At 41.4% G+C, this 22,257-nt stretch overlaps 1 protein-coding gene across 4 annotated transcripts in view; it reads left to right on the forward strand.

Moving 5' to 3' along the window:
* The window catches only part of NAALADL2 (N-acetylated alpha-linked acidic dipeptidase like 2), a 1,166,543-nt gene that overhangs the window by 850,889 nt on the left and 293,397 nt on the right, over nucleotides 1-22,257 (forward strand). For all 4 annotated transcript variants that reach the window (XM_050965896.1, XM_050965898.1, XM_050965899.1 and 1 more), the window contains exon 14: nucleotides 14,830-14,923. In XM_050965896.1, coding sequence (XP_050821853.1) covers nucleotides 14,830-14,923 — 94 coding nt within the window. The remainder of the gene's footprint in view (nucleotides 1-14,829; nucleotides 14,924-22,257) is intronic.

Here is a 22,257-nt window from a genome sequence, read left to right on the forward strand (position 1 = left end):
GATTAATGGGGGAGTTCTTGTGCAAAATTGTTGGGATTTAAAAACAATCTTCTATATTTGTTTCATTCAGGCCTGCACATGGTAACCAAGGCAACCTGGCTTTACAGTTGAAGGGATACATAAAATTAATATACATGCAAACTTAAAATGCTTTAAAAAAAAAAGCTTTTCCTTCAGAAAAACACATAGTTTATAATGATAAAGATTTTATTGGCATGACCTATGGATATGGAGTGATGGCATAAAGTGAAGTGTATTTTACTGTACCCCTTCCTCAATGCATGTTCGTAACACTTGACTTAGCCCACATTCCTCAGAAAAAACCTAACTGTGAATAATTGTAATAGCAGGAAGTTTTAGAGGAGGGGCCTGTCATAAACAGATAGCTAAGGGTTAATGTCTCTTTCACCTGGAAAGAAGTAACCTGAAACACCTGACCAGAGGACCAATCAGGAAACAAGACTTTTTCAAATCTGAGTGGAGGGAAGTTTGTGTGGGAGTCCTTTGTCTTAAATCTGTCCTTCTCGGCTATGAGAGGATCTCTGTTTCCTGCCTTTCTAATCTTCTGTTTCCCAGTTGTAAATACAAAAGATCAGATAGGGATTTATATGTTTTTTTGTATTTACATGTGTGTAGTTGCTGGAATGTTTTAAATTGTATTCTTTTTGAATAAGGCTGTTTATTCATATTTCTTTTAAGCAATTGACCCTGTATTTGTCAGCTTAATACAGAGAGACCATTTTTATGTATTTTTCTTTCTTTTTACATAAAGCTTTCTTTTTAAGACCTGTTGGAGTTTTTCTTTAGTGGGGAACTCCAGGGAATTGAGTCTGTGCTCACCAGGGAATTGGTGGGAGGAAGAAGTCAGGGGGAAATCTGGGTGTGTTAGATTTACTAGCCTGACTTTGCATACCCTCTGGGTGAAGAGGGAAGTACTTCTGTTTTCCAGGACTGGAAATAGAGAGGGTGGAATCCCTCTGTTTAGATTCACGGAGCTTGCTTCTGTGTATCTCTCCAGGAACACCTGGAGGGGGGGAAGGGAAAAGGTTTATTTCCCTTTGTTGTGAGACTCAAGGGATTTGGGTCTTGGGGTCCCCAGGGAAGGTTTTTGGGGGGACCAGAGTGCCCCAAAACACTCTATTTTTTTGGGTGGTGGCAGCTTTACCAGGTCCAAGCTGGTAACTAAGCTTGGAGGTTTTCATGCTAACCCCCATATTTTGGACGCTAAGGTCCAAATCTGGGACTATTTTTACATTTTAGGCACACCTAAAGATTAGAGTTTCAACAGTGTGGCAAATTGCCGGCACTATTTTGATGGGTCTCACACTTTCTCTTCTTTGGGGAGGGTTCAGGGCACCATTTCTTGCCCCTACAGTGGAATATTAACTGCCCCACTAGTGTCCTAGAGGAGGGGAGTGGAGAGGGAGGGATCTGGGCCCACCCTCTACTCCAGGTCCCAGGCCAGGCGCCCTGAGGATAGTGGTGAACCACTTGAACTGAACTTCCTTCCCCTGGGCTACTTCCCTCTCCTGCCCTTCAGCTTGTGGGGGGCTTCCTGCCCTCCCTCTGTACAAGCCAGGTGCCCCTTTACCTAGCATCTTGGACTTCTTAGCTCACCGCAGCACTTCTCCAAACTGTCCTCTGCTTCCCTTCAAACTGTTCTCTGCTCCAACTCCCACACTGTCTGATTGAAGCAGGAGTTTTTATCATGTGACTGGCTTCAGGTGCTCTAATTAATCTATAGCAAACTTTCTTCTCCTTATAGGGAATAAGGCTCCCTTCTAACCCTCGCCTGCTGCCCTCTGGCCATGCTGTATCACAACAGATATAAATATATATATAAGCATGAACCCTTATTGGCAGCAATGCGTGTTACATGCATGCCCCGAAGACTCTCCATGCTGTTTCTGCTCTCCCTTCATCTATGGGTACAAAACAAGAATAAAATAATTACGTCTAGATTGTCCCTTTGCATCCACCTTTGTGTAATGGGTGGCATGTAGTGGGTTATCCAGGAGCAGCTCATGGAAGGAACTGTGCCTCAGAAAGCCATGACCATTAGCAGATTACTAATTTCTGTGGCAACTCAGCTATGCTGGCCAGTGTGCTGGGGGAAGGACCTAAGAACATTTAAATTATATATAATATATAAAATACACACAACTGTGTTAAAGAACATTATTAAGGTTGCTTATTTTCTAGATGCCTGACTTGAGAACCTGGGTCTGATTTGCAGAAGTGCTGAGCTCTCACAGCTGCAACTAATATCAATGGAGCTGTGCTTTGAACATATAAATAATTGTATAATGCTAAATTACTCTGTTAAGTTAGATGCTAAGCATCAAAGTAGGCTCCCAAAATCAGTGGATGTTTTTCTTAGTCTCTGTGCCTCAATTACCCACTGGTAAATGGGAAATAATAATACCCCCTTGTCTCACACGATATTGAAAAATGCCATAGAAAAGTCCATAAGGAAACAAACAGTGCTGTCTTCAGGTAGGGATTGAATAAAATGTTGTAAATAAGGCATGAGACCACACACCGAACAAGAAGGAGAAAATAAAATGTATAGTTGCTTATTAAGTGAGCACTGTCCATCACAAGCATTGAATGAGGCAGAGATACTGTAGGAAAAATAGTATGTGAGTATGTAATTAAAGACTATATCATAATGCATATACACCAGGGGGTGTTTTAAGGTTGCACAGGCAATCTTGATTCTAGCATTTCCTAACTTCTGAGTGCTTGACTTTGCAATCTTAGTGTTATTTTAATGTAGGGGTGCGTGTGTGTGTGTGTGTGTGTGTGTGTATTTGTGTATGTAGACACACACACACAGAATTTTTTGTCCATTAACTCATTTACTTCCTGATCAATATTTCCTGAACTGAGAATAAATTGATATTAAGTGAAATGTTTTCCTTTTGGAGTAATGCATTTAATATTTATAACATGTCTTAGTATGATGAATACTTTCCTTTGTTCAGAAACAGCTATCTCTTGTGAATGATTATTCTCTAGTTCATCTACTATAGCCTTAGAGTCACTGTATGCTTCTCTCGGAGAGCCCTCTGCTGACCTGAAATGCAAGCTGCCAGATAACTTGTGTTCAACTGAGTGTTAAAAATATACAAATATATCTGTCCCTGATTTTCAGTACATGACTTAGTCCTGAGGCAGCTTTAAACTGTAAGAACAAATAATAAATTTGTCTCTCCATAAGTGCTGATAAAAATTTTCCAAGGGTAATTTAACAGCCTTTGTTTAAAAAATAAATAAATAAAAATTTAAACAAAAATATATATATATAAATCTCCTGTTTCTTAATCTGTCCACCAAAACTACACTTAGTTACAGCCAAAGCTTGTTAACATAGAAATGTAGGACTAGAAAGGACCTTAAGAAGTCAAGTCCAGCCTGCTGCCGTGTGGCAGGTCCAAGTAAACCTAGACCATCCCTGACAGATGTTTGTCGAACCTGTTCTTAAAAACATCCAATCATAGGGATTCCACAATCTCCCTTGGAAGGCTATGCCAGAGTTTAACTACCCTTAGTTAGAAAGTTTTTCCCAGTATCTAACCTAAATCTCTGTTGCTGCAGACTATTACTTATCCTATTTCAATGTACATGGAGAACAATTGATCACCATCCTCTTTATAACAATCCTTAACATATATTTGAAATGTGTTACCATGTCCTGCCTCTGGTTTTTTCTCAAGACTAAACATGTATGATTGTTTTAACCTTTTCTCATAGATCAGGTTTTGTAAACCTTTCATAATTTTTGTTGCTCTCCTCTAGACTCTTTCCAATTTGTCCACATCTTTCCTAAAGTGTGGCACTTAGAATTGAAGACAGTACTTCACCTGCGACCTCCTCAGTGCCAAGAAGAGCAGGACAATTAACTCTGTGTATTACATGACACTACTGTTGATACACCCTAGAATGACATTCGCCTTTTTTTGCAGCTACATCGCACTGTTGTCTCCTATTCAATTTGTGATCCACTTTAACCCTCACACCCTTTTTAGCAGTACTACCACCTAGCTTATTGTTCCCCATTTGTAGGTGTGCATTTGATTTTTTTACCCTTTCATAGTGAAGTACCTTGCACTTGTCTTTACTGAGTTTCATCTTGTTGAATTCAGACCAGTTCTCCTATTTGTCAAGGTTGTTTTTTGATTTCTCACCCTGTCCTCCACAGTGCTTGCAACCTGTCCCAGCTTGATGTCATCTGCAAATATTATAAGCATACTCTCCACTTCTTATTATCCAAGTCTTTAATAAAAATATCGAAAAGTACAGGACTCAGAACTGACCCCTGTGGGACACTATTAGATTCACCCTCCCAGTTTGACAGCAAACCATTGATAACTACACTTTGCATACGGTCTTTCAATCCCCTCATAGTAATTTCATCTAGACATTTCCACATAGACTAGGTAGGCAAAGCTTAATTGATTATTTTTAGCAGTTGTACTTTTTAAGTAGATGTTTCTCCCCTCCCCCCTCCAAAACACACACACCCAGAAGGTCTTGTGGGTGAAGCAGAAGTCTGGGAGATCAGAGGAATTGGATCTTGTTCCTGCCTCAGTCTCATCTTTTCTTGTATGATCTTGAGGAAAGTCACTTCACTTATTTTGTGCCATAGTTTCCCCTATCTATAAATGGGTGCAATAATAGGTTTAGTGATGCTTGATTGTATAAGCAGTGCTTATAGAGCACATTCAGGTTCCAGTGTTGTCAACTCTTTTGATTTTTATCATGAATCTCATGACTTTTTGTGTTTTTCTTACAGTCCTGGATGCAGGAATTATCCTATTGCATGAGAATCTCTGCTTTTATTTAAAAAAAAAAAACCAACCTCAGCATCCTTTGTGCAGACAAAAACTTTCAAATGTGAAGCAAGTGCACTTTGAAAAACCAAAAGGCAAATAAAAAAACCCCACATTTATTATTCTTAAAAAAAAATTCATGACTTTGGGAGTCATTCATGATTTTTGAATATTTGAGGTTGTCAAGCACCAAGATTCTCTGATGAAAGAGAATAAGTATATGCAGAATATTATGATTTATTAAGGTCAAGACACTCCTACTATTGATACTTGTGTTGTGTGGTTCCCAAAGACCCGAAGCGAGATCTCCATTGTGCTAGTCACTGTACATATACCTGGGAAGAGGGAAGATGTCCCTGCCATGAAGAGCTAATAATGAGGACAATAAAGCAAGACAGAAAATAATGGCCATGCGACATAAAAGCATCATATTAAATTTGTCTTGTGATTTACTTTTAAAAACTAGATTACCCGAATCACTCCCTCCTACCCCCATATTCCAAGTAACTCAGCCAGCATGTTATCTTTCTGTGCCCACCTTCAACTATCCACCCATGCGTATAGATGCAAAAACATGACCAATCAGATTCTGCCTATTTTAGAGGCTGGAAAACTGAGCCCCAGAGTTTAAATTCATCATCCAAGCAGATCTTAATTTGTGGTAGGGCTCTTATCATTCTGGTGGCAGAGCCCTGGTTCCTTTTCTGTCAGTGGCATGCAAGGCATGGCCTCCCACATATGGTGAGTACCAGGTTACTCTGCGTGGAGGAGGCCATCATTATTGCTTGGGTCCCCTTACCTCTTCTGTCACAAATCAAGCATTGCATCCAAGGTCACACAATGAATTGATGTAGGGTTGCCACCCCCGAGGCTCAAAAAATCAAACAAACAAACAAGGGAGATCCCTTAGCAAGGGAAGAGGAGCACGGGGGGGGGGGGGGGGAATAAGAGATGGCTCCAGGGAGTGGGAACAGGGCCATGCTGAGCAGGAACAGCTGCCACCATGGTGCAAAGCAGGGTGCTGTGGGGCTGCTGCCTTAAGCTCTTTTCACTGCTGTCAACAGCTTGTTGGTCAGGTGGGAAGCTGCAGCTTCTTAACAGTTCTTAAGAACTGCTGGGGAGCCTTGGAACAGCTGGGAGGAAGGAGGAACAGCAGCACCCTGGAGGGGGAAGATAAGTCATCTCTCAGACTACTGCTAGGAGGGGGGGACTCAGCTGAGAAATACCAAGACTTTTAAAGTCCTTAGAAGACTTATCAATTTCCCAGGACAGCTACCTCAAAAAAGAAATGATCCTGGCCTGGGAAAATCTGAACAGGTGGCAACCCTAACTGGGAATACACCCCAGGTCTCTTAAATCCCAACCACAGACTCAGTCGCCTGTACCACAGCTACTGTAAATTTCTTCTCTGCCTTTATTTACTCTAAAGTGTATCACCATGTATCTAGTAAAATCAGCTTCTGGGCATGTACTGATTTTCTCCAATACATGATGATATGTGCATGCAGATCAGAAGGTCATTTTCTTAATGCATGAAACAATACAAAGTAATGGCTAACACAGAACAAAATGATCATGCACAGGAGAGGATAGGAAGTCCAGTATAGTAATACACTGACATGTAAAGGAGGAGCTGGTGCTCAATTCAAACTTCGAGAAGTACCTGTTTCTAATTTGCTGTAGCAGATAGAATTGGTGTGAATCCAGTGCTGAAGAGCAGTGTTCACAAAAGGATAAATATAGCAGTTTACCTGCCTTTTAAAGTTATTTTGTTTGTAACTTGGCACAAACAGTTCTGAGATGTCTGTTTGGCATTCTACACTTGGTGTAGCTAAAAATGTCCAAAGGTATTACAAATACAGGCTCAAGGCTTGCACCCGCTGAGATTTGCATAGCATGTAGCTAGTCTTTGGGCACACTTCTGACAAAAAGGAATAACTCTTAAGATGTGGGATAGCTCAGTGCTAAAACAGCAATACCACACAGACAGTATCCTGATGTGTATTTTGGCACATCTGTCTGTACTTGAAAGGCTCTTAAGCAAAGTAAGCAGTCATGGCGTAAGAGGGAAGTTTCTGCCATGGAGTGGCAACTGGTTAAAACAGGGATCGGCACCCTTTGGCACGCAGCCCACCAGGGTAAGCACCCTGGTGGGCCAGGCTGATTTGTTTACCTGCTGTGTCCGCAGGTTTGGCCAATTGCTGCTCCACTGGCCATGGTTTGCTGCTCCAGGCCTATGGGGACTGCGGGAAGTGGCACGGACCGAGGGATGTGCTGGCCACCGCTTCCTGCAGCCCCTATTGACCTGGAGCAGCGAACCACAGCCAGTGGGAGCCGCGATTGGCCGAACCTGCGAACACAGCAGGTAAACAAACTGGCTTGGCCCACCAGGGTGCTTACACTGGCAGGCCACGTGCCAAAGGTTGCCGATCCCTGGGTTAAAAGATCGGAAACAAAGGGTAGGAATAAATGGTCAGTTTTCAGAATAGAGAGAGGTAAATAGTGGTGTCCCCCAAGGGTCTGTACTGGGACCAGTCCTATTCAGCATATTCATAAATGATCTGGAGAAAGGGGTAAACAGTGAGGTGGCAAAATTTGCAGATGATACAAAACTACTCAAGAAGTTAAGTCCCACGCAGACTGCTAAGAGCTACAAAAGGATCTTTCGGAACTGGGAGACTGAGCAACAAAATGGCTGATGAAATTTAGTGTTGATAAAGAAATGCGCATTGGAAAACGTAATCTCAACTATACCTTTAAAATGATGGGTTCTAAATTAGCTATTAGCACTCAAGAAAGAGATCTTGGCGTCATTGTGGATAGTTCTCTGAAAACATCCACTCAATATGCAATGGCAGTCAAAAAAACGAACAGAATGTTGGGAATCATTAAGGAAGGGATAGATAATAAGACAGAAAATATCACCTCTGTATAAATCCATGGTATGTCCACATCTTGAATACTGCATGCAGATGTGGCCACCCCATCTCGAAAAAGATATATTGGAATTGAAAAAGGTTCAGAAAAGAGCAACAAAAATGGTTAGGGGTATGGAATGGCTGCCATATGAAGAAAAAGATTAATAAGACTGGGACTTTTCAGCTTGGAAATGAGACGACTAAGGGGAGATATGATAGAGATCTATAAAATCATGATAGATGTGGAGAAAGTGAATAAGTGTTATTTACTCCTTCTCATAACACAAGAACTAGGGACCACCAAATGAAATTGATAGGCAGCAGATTTAAAACAAACAAAGGGAAGTATTTTTTCATACAATGCAGAGTCAACCTGTGGAACTCCTTGCCAGAGGAAGTTGTGAAGGCCAAGACTATAACAGGGTTCAAAAGAGAACTAGATAAATTTATGCAGGATAGATCCATCAATGGCTATTAACCAGGATGGGCAGGGATGGTGTCCCTAGTCTCTGTTTGCCAGAGGCTGAGAATGGGTGACAGGGGATGAAACACTTGATGGTTACTGTTCTGTTCGCATTGGTCACTGTTGGAAGACAGAATACTGGACTAGATGGACCTTTGGTCTGACCCAGTCGGGCCGTTCTTATGTTCTTATGTGTATATTTCACTGTGGACAGGGTTTTCATATCACAGTGTCTGCTAAATATGATCACTGTGTTCGCCATAGTTTGCATGTGGAGGTGGAGGCTGTCTATTATGGCCCCTCATTTTTCTGTCCTGTCCGGGTCAGATTTCCAAGCTGTTTCTCTACCGGACATTGAATATGCCAATGCATGCCCCAGTCCTGCAACTGACTTTGTGCAGAAAACCCCCATACCTTACTGAGTTTAGTATTATGTCATGAATACAAAACCGTTTTCTGAAAGTGCAAGTAAACAATAGCTCAACTAGCATACATGTGAGTGAAAAACCAATGCTGCTATTCTTCCTACCATATATGTGACTTCAGTGATCACATATCCTATATATGACTGCTGCGATTACATATTTAATATATGTCAGAATAACTGTCGTTTAATTCATAACCTATGACAAAACTTACAGAAATGTTGTAAGATTGATATTAGGAATTTGTAAATATCTTTGCTTTGTGGACAAAACAGAAATCAAGTAACAAGAAAAACATCTTTTGGGATAGTAAAAAGAAAAATAAATTGAAATTTATAAAACATCTCACATTTAGAATACAAATCTCCAGAAATGATTGATTTGCTCAAAATAGCACAAGAATAATCAGTTCAGTCTTATCCGATGTCCATTGTAGTCAATTGAGGCCCCCCCCGCCCATTTCAACAGGCTTTGAGTCAGGCCCTAAATAAATACTGGATTACTGATAATTGTGTAGGAGTCTAATTTGCTGGCGTAAAATCAGCACCTTTGTCAAGATTAACAGAGCTATCTTTCCTGTCCTTAATTTGTAGAGCTAAAATGTTTTTCCTTACATCAGGGACAAAACTGAGTGGTAGGACACTGTGAGTGGTCCACAAATCTGGAATTTGCTAATCCTACTGGTTTGTTAGGTTCCAGATTTGTTGCCGCATCTCAGGGTTTTGTGTTGGGAGTCGGGTGGTGGGTTGGCTTTGGATCTGAGCTATTCAGATGAGGTAATCATTTTGGTGGTTGATTATATATTTTGTTAGTTAGGGTTGCCTACTCTTGGCTATAGCAAGTTTGTATTTTTTCTAGATTGTACATGCAGGGAAAGTACTTAGAGGTGTTAGGATGGACACCGCATTTGTAGAGACAGTAAACAAGTTGCAGTTACTGCTGCAGCATTTTGTGGTAAGTGGCATACATATTCTGTAAGGTAAAGGCATATTACATGCTATTTTGGGGGTTGTGGTCTACCACAAGGGGTGTGATTGTCTCAGTGGCCATAATAAGAGTGTGACATGCTGTTCATTTCACTACAGTCCCCCTGCCCGTCTTTTTAAAAGCAATTTCCATTTGCTTAGATTTCCTCAGATATTGTGGAAGTTAAAGTGCAGAATATTTCCAATTTAGAATAGTAGAAAGTACACTTGGAGAAAGTGGTAAAGAATTAAATGAGGAATATTACCAATATTACATCTGTCACAGGTGAAAAACTACATCTATAGATGAGTGTAATCCATTCATTGTTTATAGCCTTGCAGTCCTCCAAGTAATGTCACAAATCCACATGATGTCCCTGAGTGCTGGCTTTTATAGTGCATTTAGATCCGTGAGCTGGATGAAACTTGGGTAAAACTGCCAGCAAGTAGAGCTCCCTGTTGAACAGATGTGCTAAGATGTCGATGATTGGATGGAGGGAAAATACATTCAAATATATAGCTATCCTAAAAAAGTGTCATGTGATGCTGAATCCCCTCTTAAGAAAGGCTTTCTCAAACTTCAGGGCCTGGCCCCATTGGAGAGGGTTGGGCAGTGGCTAGTGATTGGTGGTCTGAAATTCTCCCACTGAAAATAAGAAAATGTGACTGGTCATCACATGGGGATTTTCTTTTATGCTTTTCCCACCGTAAACTGAATTCTCTCCCAGCCATACAGCAGGGCCGCAGGAAGTGAGAAGTGTTTCTCCTCCCTTATGACCCTTGTGACATTGTCACTGAGGGCAGAGAGCATCTCTTTTCTTCCATTCTGTGCTCTCCCTGCTTATGTCTAGCCAGCCTGGTGCTGCTGGAGAGCAGGGAGGAGGAGAGTGCACAGCTGCTTTAGGGGAGGTGAGAGAGACAGAATGGAGGAACAGGTGCAAAGGAGTAAGCAGGAGGAGGAGACAAGCCAGAATGAGAAGAGTCTTCATGTGCAAGCTACGGGTTTAAGGGGTAGGTGGTCAGACTAGGGGAATCGACTCCAGGAGGGACAGATGGGCATGGATGTGTGTGCATCGGAAGCCAGAAGGAAGAGAGCAGAGCCAGGGAAAGAAACCTTAAATTTAGAAAACAGGTTTTATTATTGACTAGCACATTCCCAGGTACCCTAAATTCAGAAACCAAACTACATTTGTCAGACCAAAATAATGATAATTATTATTTTCTATACGTTGAATTTGAAGTTGAGGCAAATATGACTGGGACAAAAGAGCCTTTTCCCATAATTTGTGCCTATTGGGTTTGTTTTAATGGTATTTTGTGCTTTCAGCTAGGTGATTGTGCATGAATACTTTGTAAGCATAACTTAGATACTTAGTGTCTAATGCTGCAAATATTACCAGGTCTAGTCTCTAAACCGGTGCTTCTCATTATTTAAGTCAAGGGGCTACATATGCTAAGAAGAACTGTGCCTAGTAATAGGTGTTTGCTAGATGAGGCATTCAGTTCATCCCTGGGAATTTCTTAGTTACTCACCCATTGAGCTTTATAAGGAGATTTCTTCCTTTGCTTAGGATCTCATGTCTGCCTGTCAATGGATCACCTGTAGCAGTTCTTATTATGTTTTAGCTGGACGGTGAAACAGCATAAAAAACATGATTATGTACAGCAAAGGTCAAATATATTTTGAATATTGAAAATTTTTTGATGGAAGCAGCAGTTCAAAGAAATAATCGTATGCTGCTCCCTTTCAGTCCCTTTGTAACATACCCAGTAGCACTCTGCTATTATCAGAACCTTTTATACTAGCATTTCTCTTGAAAATAATTGGATCTGCACTATAAAGGTTACCGATTATTTAAGGAAACAATTTCTCAAAAGATACCCGAAGCTTTAGTGAAATAGAAATATAATTCAGTCTTGTTTTCCATACTAAATCACAGAATATAAACAGCTCACAATCAGTTGGTATACTAACTATAATATTGTTCTTCAGACTGGATAATTGCATGTATGTTACACCAGTTATTGTGTATTATGATCCTTGTATGAGGAACTGTCATTGATAATTACAACTGGTAATATGTGGTGGTGGAATCAATTATTACTTTTCTTGTTTTAGTATTTCAGTTTGTGAAAGGAATGTTGTCTGTACCTTTCCCTAAAGTAGCCTTCTATTTAATAATTTAGTAGTCAGTCTGAACCGTGTTTTGAAGGGGGGAGAAACACGTCTTTATTTTGCATGTGTATTCTCTGGGGATAGAATATCCAAAAATAAGACTATAAATAAGATATTAGTGGCCTTTTCTGTCTTGCTGCATTACATGGGCTTGATGTATGTTTCTGCAGCATTATTACTCACTCGGCTCAAATCAATGCTCTGAGCTTTCCTCTCAGTGATTGATTTCTTCAGGTTAACTTACCATGTATGTGATTTAATAAACTCTACAATTACTTCATTAACAAACATACAAAAGTGTCCACAGCAATATGTAATACTGTAACTATGAGATTTGCAAATTGCTTCAGTCATAACTTTTTTTTTCTTGGTATTGCCTAATCTAATGGATAGCACAATAGGGTGTTCATCTTTTGTAGCTGAGAAGCAAAACAAAATTGCTTTCGAGAAACATACATAGGAGGAGGAATTTAGCATAATCAAAATTGATGCTGTTAGGGATGAAGGTGAAAGGGGGAGCAGCTTCCTGGGATGCTTCTGTTCTATAGCACATCTGATATATCACAACAGAAGCATTTTCCAGTGCTTTTCAAGTCTCAAATGTTTTGTATCAAACTATGCATTGAACAGAAGCTGCAACAGTCTCATAGCATTCATAGCCCAAAGATGTGTGGAGGCTGAGAGAAATTTATATAATCATGAATCAAAATTTAGTGAAGGTTTGTATTGATCAAATTAAGAGCCAATAATGATTTTAAGTGTAAATATTTTGGACAGTATCCCAATACTTAGGACTTTTTATCTTTGAAATAATAGAATATCAGGGTTGGAAGGGACCTCAGGAGGTTATTTAATCCAACCCCCTCCTCAAAGTAGGATCAATTCCCAGACAGATTTTTACCCAGTTCCTGAAATGGCCCCCTCAAAGACTGAGCTCACAACACTGGGTTTAGCAGGTCAATGCTTAAACCACCAAGCTATGCCTCCTCCCCACAGTTCATTGTCATTTAGTAGGATAGTTGTTCTAGAGCCATGTTGTTCCCTAACAACTTATACATGTTGATGTGTGATTAGGGTGAAGGGCAACTGAGTCCATTTCACACGTGGTATTAGCACAAGGAAGGATTTGCAGGCTTTGGCCTTTTGGGATCAGAGTTTAGGGCTGAACTTTCAAGTGCTCAGGACCCGTAATGGAAGCCTGGTTTCTGTAGATTTCTGCTGCATCCGGAAATTTTCTCTCTTGGGCTACTTCTCTTCCATAGCACCTCCATGATATTTCACAAAAGCAGCATTTCCCAATGCTTTTTACTGAAAACCTTTCCTATCTGAATATATGCATTGACATTTTTTTTTCAATGGCCTCCAAGCATTGGTATGCTATGGACAGAAGTGTCCTAATTTCAAGTCAAAATATCAGTGCAGCAGCTAGAACTCCATACCTTTTTAACATTGACTTTCCCTCCACCCCCTTACAGTTCTGCCTCTGTTCTCCAGTTTCCCTGATGAAGTCCTGGGATATCATCTATTTTTACCTTTGTTCTTCCTCAATATATGGTAGTTGCAGTATTATTTCTTTAGGTATAAATCTTAATAGCTTCACAACAGGTCTCTGCTTGGATGTGAGTTTCAGGCTGATGTACAGTGTGCTCCTTCTATCTCAGTGCTGAAATCAATCAGTGGGCAGGTCAAATACAATATTTCTTTTAGTGCTTTTTTTAGAGATGTTGCTGGGGTTCCATTTATCTTCTCTTTCCATAAAGATTTTTTGGGAGGGACGGGGGGGATGTTGCTTCATCTTCATCTGTTCTTGGGGTGAGTGCAGCAGAGAGTGATGTTTTCTTTTCAGTTCCTCCAACATTGTTTCTCAGTTAGCACTGTTGTCTTTCCCCACCTCTTTGTATTGCAAAGTTAGAATGCTACTTTCAGCCTCTAGTCTTCTGGTAGATTTTTGGAAGGTACATTTTATTATATCAGTGCCTTCTGATGCCTTTTAAAGTATTGTACAATATGATTCCATTCAATCCACATTTTTCTCATCATTGCCACCGTTACCTGTAGTCTTCCTTCCATTTTGGAGCATAGCCCTGCAGCTTTCTTTGCAATGCCAAGTGATGAAGGAGATGAGTGAGTGTTTTTTACCCCCCAGGTTTTTGTCAGTGTATTTTTATAGTGCTCCTGAATGGTGATGGGCTTGATAGCCCTGGAGACTGAAATCCTGTTTAATCACAGGGTAGGTACAGCGCAGCAGCAAAGTAAGTTTCCACACACTGCCCTGATATTGTCTTGAGCCTGAGAGACTACCTCCTGTAGATGACAGGCGTTCTCCTCCAAAGCCCGTTCAGTCCTTGGCCTTACCTCTGAGATTGTCAACAAAAGTGCCATTTGTAGTAATGAAATTTGTGACATGGGCTACTATCCACCTGGAGCTGGACCGAGACCTCCATATCACAGGGTCAGGGTGTTTGATCTGAAAGTTATTGGGGTTTTTCAACAGATGTGGGGTCAGAACACCTTCTTTAAGCTGTTATTCATGTCGAGCCATCACATACTCCCTAGACGCTGTGAGTAGTCAGCTCAGTTTCTTTGCGTTCATGTGATTCAGTGCTAAGAGCTTGCTCCAAAGCCTGCTAAAGTCTGTGGAAAAAATTCCCTTTGACCTCATTGGGTTTTGGATCCAGCCCTTAGTGTCTCAGCAGTTCACCTTTCTACTGTAAAAATTTTTTAAAACGAAACATTTTAAATTTGCTTCCTACTTTTAGAAATACAAGACTTTTTAAAAAAAAAAAACCTCTCCAATAGTACCCTATGCCATAGGAAAGTACTGTGCAGACGTGGTCATAAATTATAATCTCTCTATAATTTTTTGTACTAGAATTATTTTGTTAATAGCAGGTCTTGTGTATGTGTTTTCAGCTTGTCCTTAAGAAGCTGTGTGTTTTATTCAGCTTCCCTGGCAGACCAAGGTAACGAAGTTGTATGGTATTCCAAATGAAATGCTGAGTATTAAATGTGTTAGAAATTATTTAATCTCTCTTGATTTCTTTCAGCTAACAGGAGAGGTGACTTTGCAAATTGCCAGTGAACCGGTTCTGCCCTTTAATGCCCTGGACATCGCATTAGAAGTTCAGAACAGCCTTAAAGGTAATTTTATTCGAGCAAGACTAATCTCAGCTAACATAAAAAAAGGTTCAACTACATTTCAATACTGAGATTCTCAGTTTCAGTGTAAACAATACCTGCTTATTTTATTACTCAAACAGTGTCTTTCTATGATGTTGATTGAAACATAATTTTAGTTTAACATAGGATAAATTGTTTACATTTCTTCTGATCTTACTAAAACAGTTTAATCAATAATTAACATTAACATCTCATAATTACTGTCAAAGATAAACAACTTCCATGACTGAACTGCAAGATTTTGTTTCCATTTAATGCTATATTCAGTACAAGCAGGAAGGGGACTCTGAACTTCACAGCCATTTAGGCTCTGTAACTTTTACGATTTGACAAGTGGCCATCTTGCTTGTTTATTTAATACTCTAGTTCACATTGGCAGCAGATCACTCCAACCTGCCTCTGTTTTCACAGGATAATGTACTGTTGAATAATTTGTTTGAGTTGATTTATCAGTTAGATCCTGAAAGCGCTGTGTTTGAGACTGTATGACCTTGGTTTGTGTGTTTGGATCACAGGCTGAGGGAAGGGAAAAAGACAATTCCTGCATGGAGAAAGTAGAGATTTCCCTTATCACTTGCTGCATCATGGCCCACACATGCAGGGGAATTATTACCCATAGAGAGGCAGACATGTCTCCAGTTGAGGCGGGGAGAGGAGAGGATATGTTCCCGGTACTAGTGAATGCATCCCAACAGAGGGCTGCAAAGGCAAAAGTATGGTGGGATGGTTTCCTGGAGCATTCACAAAGGATTGAATTGGAGTGCATGGTCCTGGAAAGGGACATGTATTAGAGGCAAACAGTTGTGATGCAGCACCTTTTGTTACAAAGGTCTAGCTCTGCACCCCAACCACGCACTGTCGTGCATAGCATAGTGGTGCCACTGTTTGAATCCAGCTAACTGCAGGTCTGTCTCACAACCATTAAATCCCACCCCCCAAGACATGGAGAATGAGAATTCTTTGCAGCACATCAACTACAGGAGTTTGTGAGCCCTCCTTGGTTTGGTAGTGCCAGAGTTTAATTGATCATAAGTTTGCACCATGTTCTTGGTTAATTTTTTGTTAAACAAGAAGTAATGTGTTACCTGGGTTATATTTTAGCTCGATAACTTTATTTTGGAGCAGTTCAGCTGAAAATTTTCACCGAGGAATGGCTCATGACATGACACATCCCCTTAGTATTAATTCTTAATAACACTTCAGACATTTCCCACAACTACTCCTTCACTTCAAAGTACAAGCACAATGTATCCCTGTCCCTCTCACTCCTCGGATAGTTTTTGGGAGGCACCCTCTCTGGCTGTCCATAATTTTCCGAAAGTCTTGACACAGGCCTGCCAACAGCAATTCCATGCCCCAGGGCAGAACAGTCAATGGGCCCCCTAAAAAGGTCCGCCTGACATTTGGGCAGTGCTGAGCCTGCGCTGGCTTGTGCCCGGTGAGCTGCCAGCTGTGCTCTTCCGGCATGTCCAGGGCTTCCACATGCCGACCGGCTGCCTTCACCGCTGCTGATACCACCCTGTGCATGCCTAGGAGCCCTGCAGCCCACCTGGGTGATTTAAAAGGGTGCGGGGCTCCCAGCCACTGCCACCATGTCCCCTCTAATTTTTCCCACCCATGTGCGGAACCAATTTTGTGATGTGCATCAATATAGAGGTGATGTGTGACACATCACCTCCATATTGGTGCACATCACAAAATTCATGTGGTGGGGATGGGGCTGAGGAATTTGGCGTGAGGGAGGGGGTTCAGGGCTGAGGAAGAAGGTTGGGATGCAAGGGTGTGAGGGCTCTGGCTGGGGGTGCGGGCTCTGGCATGGGACCGGAGATGAGGGTTTTGGGTGCAGGAGGGTGCTCTGGGGCTACGGCAGGGAGAGAGGACTCCTCCCAGCTCTCTCTCCCTACAGCAGCTCCAGGGTTGGGGCTGCAGAATAGGCACCCCTCCCCCTGGCCCCAGCAGGTCTGGGCTGGCCACGCCTGGGTCCGGGCTGGGCTGCCTCGGCCACAGCTAGGTACGGGTGCCCTGGCCTCAACAGGTCCAGGCCGCAGCAGAGTTGGGGCCAGGGGAGGGGTGCCCTGGCTGCGGCAGGTCCGGGCCACCACAGCAGGTTGGGGGCCAGGCCCTGGACAAGTTCCCTGAGCACCTGCGTGGCAGTAAATAGGCTTCTGTGCAGCCACACAGCTTACAGGGAACTTTTTCCCAGACCCTTTTAAATCTTACAGGCCCCTAGGCAATTGCCACCTTTGCCCATCCTTGTCGGTGGGCCTGTCTTGACACCTCCAGCCCCCCTTCCCTGTCATCCAAGCTGTCTTCCTTGGTGCTCATAGATGTGCAAAATATGGCAAGCACTTGCTACACAAGGCATGGTCGTAATACTGAAAAACATCCATCCTTGCCATGAGTCACCACCACCTTCCCTTAAGCCTTCCAAAGACACAATCTGCTGACATTCTGCAATTAGTAAGGGTATTGTAGCAGAATGACAGTTCTGGTATAGTTAAGGTTAAAACCAGTTTTCTGTTTAAAGATGGACTGTTCTAAATACTGTAAAATCCACATAGGTAATCATATTGCCTTAAAATGTGATGTGCATCATGGGGGTACAGGGTTGTTAGTGATCCAGATTTGGGGCCATTTCACCAAGTGGTTCCCAAGATATAGCTATCTGGAAAACTGCCTCTATATTGCACGACCTGGGTGATTTGAGGGTATGTTATGGTCATTGAATCTGAGCATGAATCCACCCTGTGAGCTGAAATTCAACCCAGGGCAGAAATCTGAAGTAAAAAAAGCAGGCATAGTTCCAATGCCTCTATGAAAGGGGCATTTTTGTTTTGAGGAATTGTAATCTGAGTACAGCAGCATATTCAGAAGGTACTGAAACTATTTTTTGAAAAGAAGATAATACATGGGAATGCTCACTGCGGGGGGAGAGGGGAGTAGGGCTACGGCTACAGGAGAGTGAGGAAAATGCAAATGGGTGGTAAGGGAGGGAAGAGGGGTCAGGAAAAGAGGTTGGGATTAGAGGCAGTGAAAGGAGAGAGAATGGGAGGGGTTGGAGAATGTGAGAGGTCGCAGAGGAAATTGGGGGGTTAGGAGCGTATAAGTCAGCCCTGAATTCTCCCTTATGTCTGTGCTGGGATCTGACATTGTCCTACCTCTCTGCAGTCCTTCTCCCTGCCTACTGTGTGTTGTGGGATGTGGGAAAGCCTGCTCCTCTTGGAGAGTCTGAGCTCCTGTCCCTGTCCTTCCATGCAAGCTGGGATCTGGGATGGGGGAAAGAAGGTAACAAAAAGTTAAACATCTGAACTTCAGACAATAAATAGTTAAGATGCCTGTCACCTGTGTGTGAGGGGATGGCAGAGAGAGCTGGCCAGTGTTTGTAGGAGGAGCCCAATTTGGAGGGAAGATGGACTGAGTGGACCTGAGGCATGGCTGGAGAAGCCTGGGGCAAACAGCAGCAAATGGAGGTGGGTAGTGAGAGTAAGAGGCCCAGCTCAGTATGCAGCTTGGGCTATATAACCAAGGTAGCATGTGGCCCTCCAGTAAACTGCTGCCTGTAGTATGTGTACGCAGAAGATAGCAAGGAACAATTTCTTATATGTTGATGGTGTCTATAGTACCAGATAATGGCTTAATCGGATGAGACTGGAAAGAGGAGCTGGAAGTGATGGGGGGCTACATGTTGCAGGGTGGAGAAGGAGAGACAGACACCACAGGTCTTCTTTCACACTTCATTACTACAGCAGGCATGTAATAAAACTGTTAAGGTTTTGGGACATAGAGCAGGGACGAGATTTCTCTCACCAGCCCTGTTATCAACCACCCATTGTAAACATTTCAAGCATGACCATTATCCCCAATCCATTGTAACAAAATGTACAGGAAGGAGGAGGAGCACTGAGGAATCACATAGCAACCATATGATCTAGTGGAAAACCACTGGACTGGGACTACTAGCTCTGCCACTGGCCTGATGGGTGACATTGGGCAAGTCGCTTCACTTCTGTGCCTCAGGTTTCCATCTGTGAAATGAGGACAATGTAAAGTTCTCTGAGGTTTACTGATGACTATATAAAAGCATTTAGAAGATTTATGTTTAGAAGATTTATAGAGATGCTTTTAGAAGATTTTCTAAATGTGCAAAATCTTCTAACATGAAGATAGTAATGTACCCTAACTGGTCCTGCAGACTCTAGCCATTCACAGAACAAATCAGTTGTTTCTCACAAACATCTATTTCGAGAGGTCTTTTCTAATTGGTTGATTTGCTTGCCACCAGTGACGCTCTTCCAAATGGTCGTGAGGAAATATATTACTGTCAGAGGGCTTAAACATACTTTTTAAATACTTGAGCCTCCACTAGTACTTTTTTTTTATGAAAGCAATTGGTTACAAGCGAAACATTATTGCACTTAATCCAGCTGCCTAGAATAAATATCTATCCATTGCAGCCTGTCTTTGAATAAAATCCACATACAGCATGTGCATTGAAAGTCAGCTGTATAATTCAGTGATCAACAGAATGCAGGCTTCCAAGTCCCTTTCTGGTACCTGCATTTTTATTTATTTAACAACTTTAAATAGCTAGCTAGATGATTCATCATGATTCATACTGGAGTGTGCAGCACAAAGAATAGAAAATGTAGAATAATAAAGTGCCCTTGTTTTCCCTTAAGTGAAATAACACTTATAATTTTTTCTCTTTTCTCTAGAGTGGTGTCACAAGATGTTTAAAATGATGTTAGTTAACACATCCTTTTCTTCTGAATCATCTGCCCTTCCAGTTTCAGCCTCTGTGTTTATACATAACATAAATCACACTTCGTCTCATCAGTGCAGTCCACTGTCTTAGGATAACATGATTTCTCATGCCCTTTTAATTCCTTATGAGTTCAATATCTATAAATACTTAATGTTTTCTGAGAGACTATTAAAGAAATTATTTGTTTCATATAATGAGTGCAGTTGTAGTGTGTGATACACACAGTATATATAGCTCATCATTTTATATGAGATGTAGTGAGTTTGAGGGCAAAATACATATCGCACTGTTTTAAAACAAAAAATTCCAATATAAGCATTCACTTGTTTTTATGTTAAAAAGGATGGTCTACGTTGCCTCGTTTCCAGATATAGAATGATGAACTATTCCCCTAAGCTCACACTCACTGTTGGAGTGGCTTCATTGATATGCACAATCATTTGTATTATATTAAGAATGACAGTTCTAAATATTGCATGCTGCTTGGTATATAAACGTTGCTGATGAAACTAAATAGATGTTCCTAATGCAGTGAATTTTAACCTTTCATGCTGGCAAGAATGCAATGATCATACATGAATAGTCCTTCTATTATACATAGAATATGTAAGGGTATCCTTAGCTAGACATGATGCTTGCATTGGATTGTTCAATAGCTTTCATTATTTGTATATGATCCTTACACTTTTGCTGATATGAGAAGGAGATTTCGCTTACGTTTTTACTGCTCCTCCTGGGTGCTTCAAAAGGAGACATGAAGATGGAGGGTCCATGGCTACCAGTGCTGGCCAAGAATGGGGAGCTGGACATGGTGTAACATCTGCGTTACCCTGCTTGGAGCTCAAGAAGGGGTTTTTGCCAGGATTCCCCCTAAGGTGGTTCTAAATGAAATAACCTAGGCCAGTGGTCCCCAACCTTTTTGTCTGGTGGGCGCCAGACGAAGGACCGTAGCGGCAGTGGAGCATCCACCGAAATGCTGCCGAATTTCTGCGGCATTTCAGCGGCAACGCCTCTTGATGATGTCACTTGTCGGTGGCAAGCAGCATCAACAAGAGGCCTTGTCGCCGAAATGCTGCTGAAATTCGGCGGATGCTCCACCGCCGGCCAGGACGCGGGCGCATTTAGATGCACCCATGGGCGACATGGCGCCCACTGGCACTGCGTTGGGGACCCCTGACCAAGGCCTTTTCATATGCACTCTCTGCAGAGATCTAAATATTTCAAAATTAAAATGAACAAATTCAACCATAAATTTGCCTTGTCCTTCATTTTGTTGATCTCAGTAGATATTTTAAAACTGTCAGGTGGATTTTGCAGGGTACAGTTTTATACTTACACAGTATAACTGGGCCCTAATGAGATTGTTGGGTTGATTCAAGCATATGTTTATTCACACCAAAAATTGGGTTAGTTTGTTGATATCCAAAAAACCCCAAACTTGATGTTCAGATCCAAGGGAAAAAAATAAGATATTTTACTGGATGTATGAAAAGAGAGGAGTAACACCGTGATTCTATTAAGCTATTTCAAGAAGCCACTAAAAACCAAATCAGCAAATTGTCTGATGTCTTTTGCATTCGAAACAGCAGGAGATAGCGTCATGTAAATCTAGGTCAAAGCATAAATTTCTTTCCTTTTTCATTATCACACCAATAAGTTCTAGTTGGCTGCTGATTGCTTATTAGCAGAAAGAGAAGAGTTCTGAGTAAGGTACAAGATTTTACAAAGGAAAATAGTAGCATAAAGATTAAACTTCTGTTACTTAATACATTTTGTGATTAGATTATTGCTTCTCTTCCTTTAAATGTCACAGTTTTATGAAAAGACTGGACTGTCATTTGATTATTTAGGATGGTTAATACAGTCTAATATACTTTGAGACATATGAAGTGTGCCTCTATGGCAAACCGTTTAGAATCAGCCGAAATCTAGCACCTAATCTAAAACCTGTGCTGTTGGGACCCAACATGGATAGAAGATAAGCTTGGATAGATAAGAGCATTAATTTTTTTATGCAATATTTTTCCAAATTTTTTCTGCTTTTTATGATTAAATTGTATGTCTTCAAATAAAATTTGACTGAGTTGTCAACAAATGTAACTAAACTTCACAGTTCTAATCCATAACTATGTCAATACTGTGGTACAGAATTACTGCCTATCATCCATCCTCATTAAGAAATAGCAAACAGGTTAAAAAAAGTTAGAAACAGCTCAAGCTTTCCTTCCTCTATGCCTCAATGAAATCTTATCCCAAAACTGAATCTGACTCTAATCCACCCTCTCTCACTTTTTCCCCTCAAAGTGACTTCTCCCTGGGCTGAAATTCATATTGATACTTAAGCAAATGTGGCAACCTCTGCTACCCCACCCGCTATCTTCTCCACCATGATGATGTATTTTGGATCACTCCACAGTGCACCATATTTGAATGCAGTGGACAGAAGAATGTGTGGGAGATCTGTAAATTCGCCTCCCCCTTTCTAAAATATAATCAATAGCCAGTACTCTGTTCAGGGCAAGGAAACAGT

Source organism: Gopherus flavomarginatus, chromosome 8 (genome assembly GCF_025201925.1).
Source record: "Gopherus flavomarginatus isolate rGopFla2 chromosome 8, rGopFla2.mat.asm, whole genome shotgun sequence".
NCBI lineage: Eukaryota > Metazoa > Chordata > Testudines > Testudinidae > Gopherus > Gopherus flavomarginatus.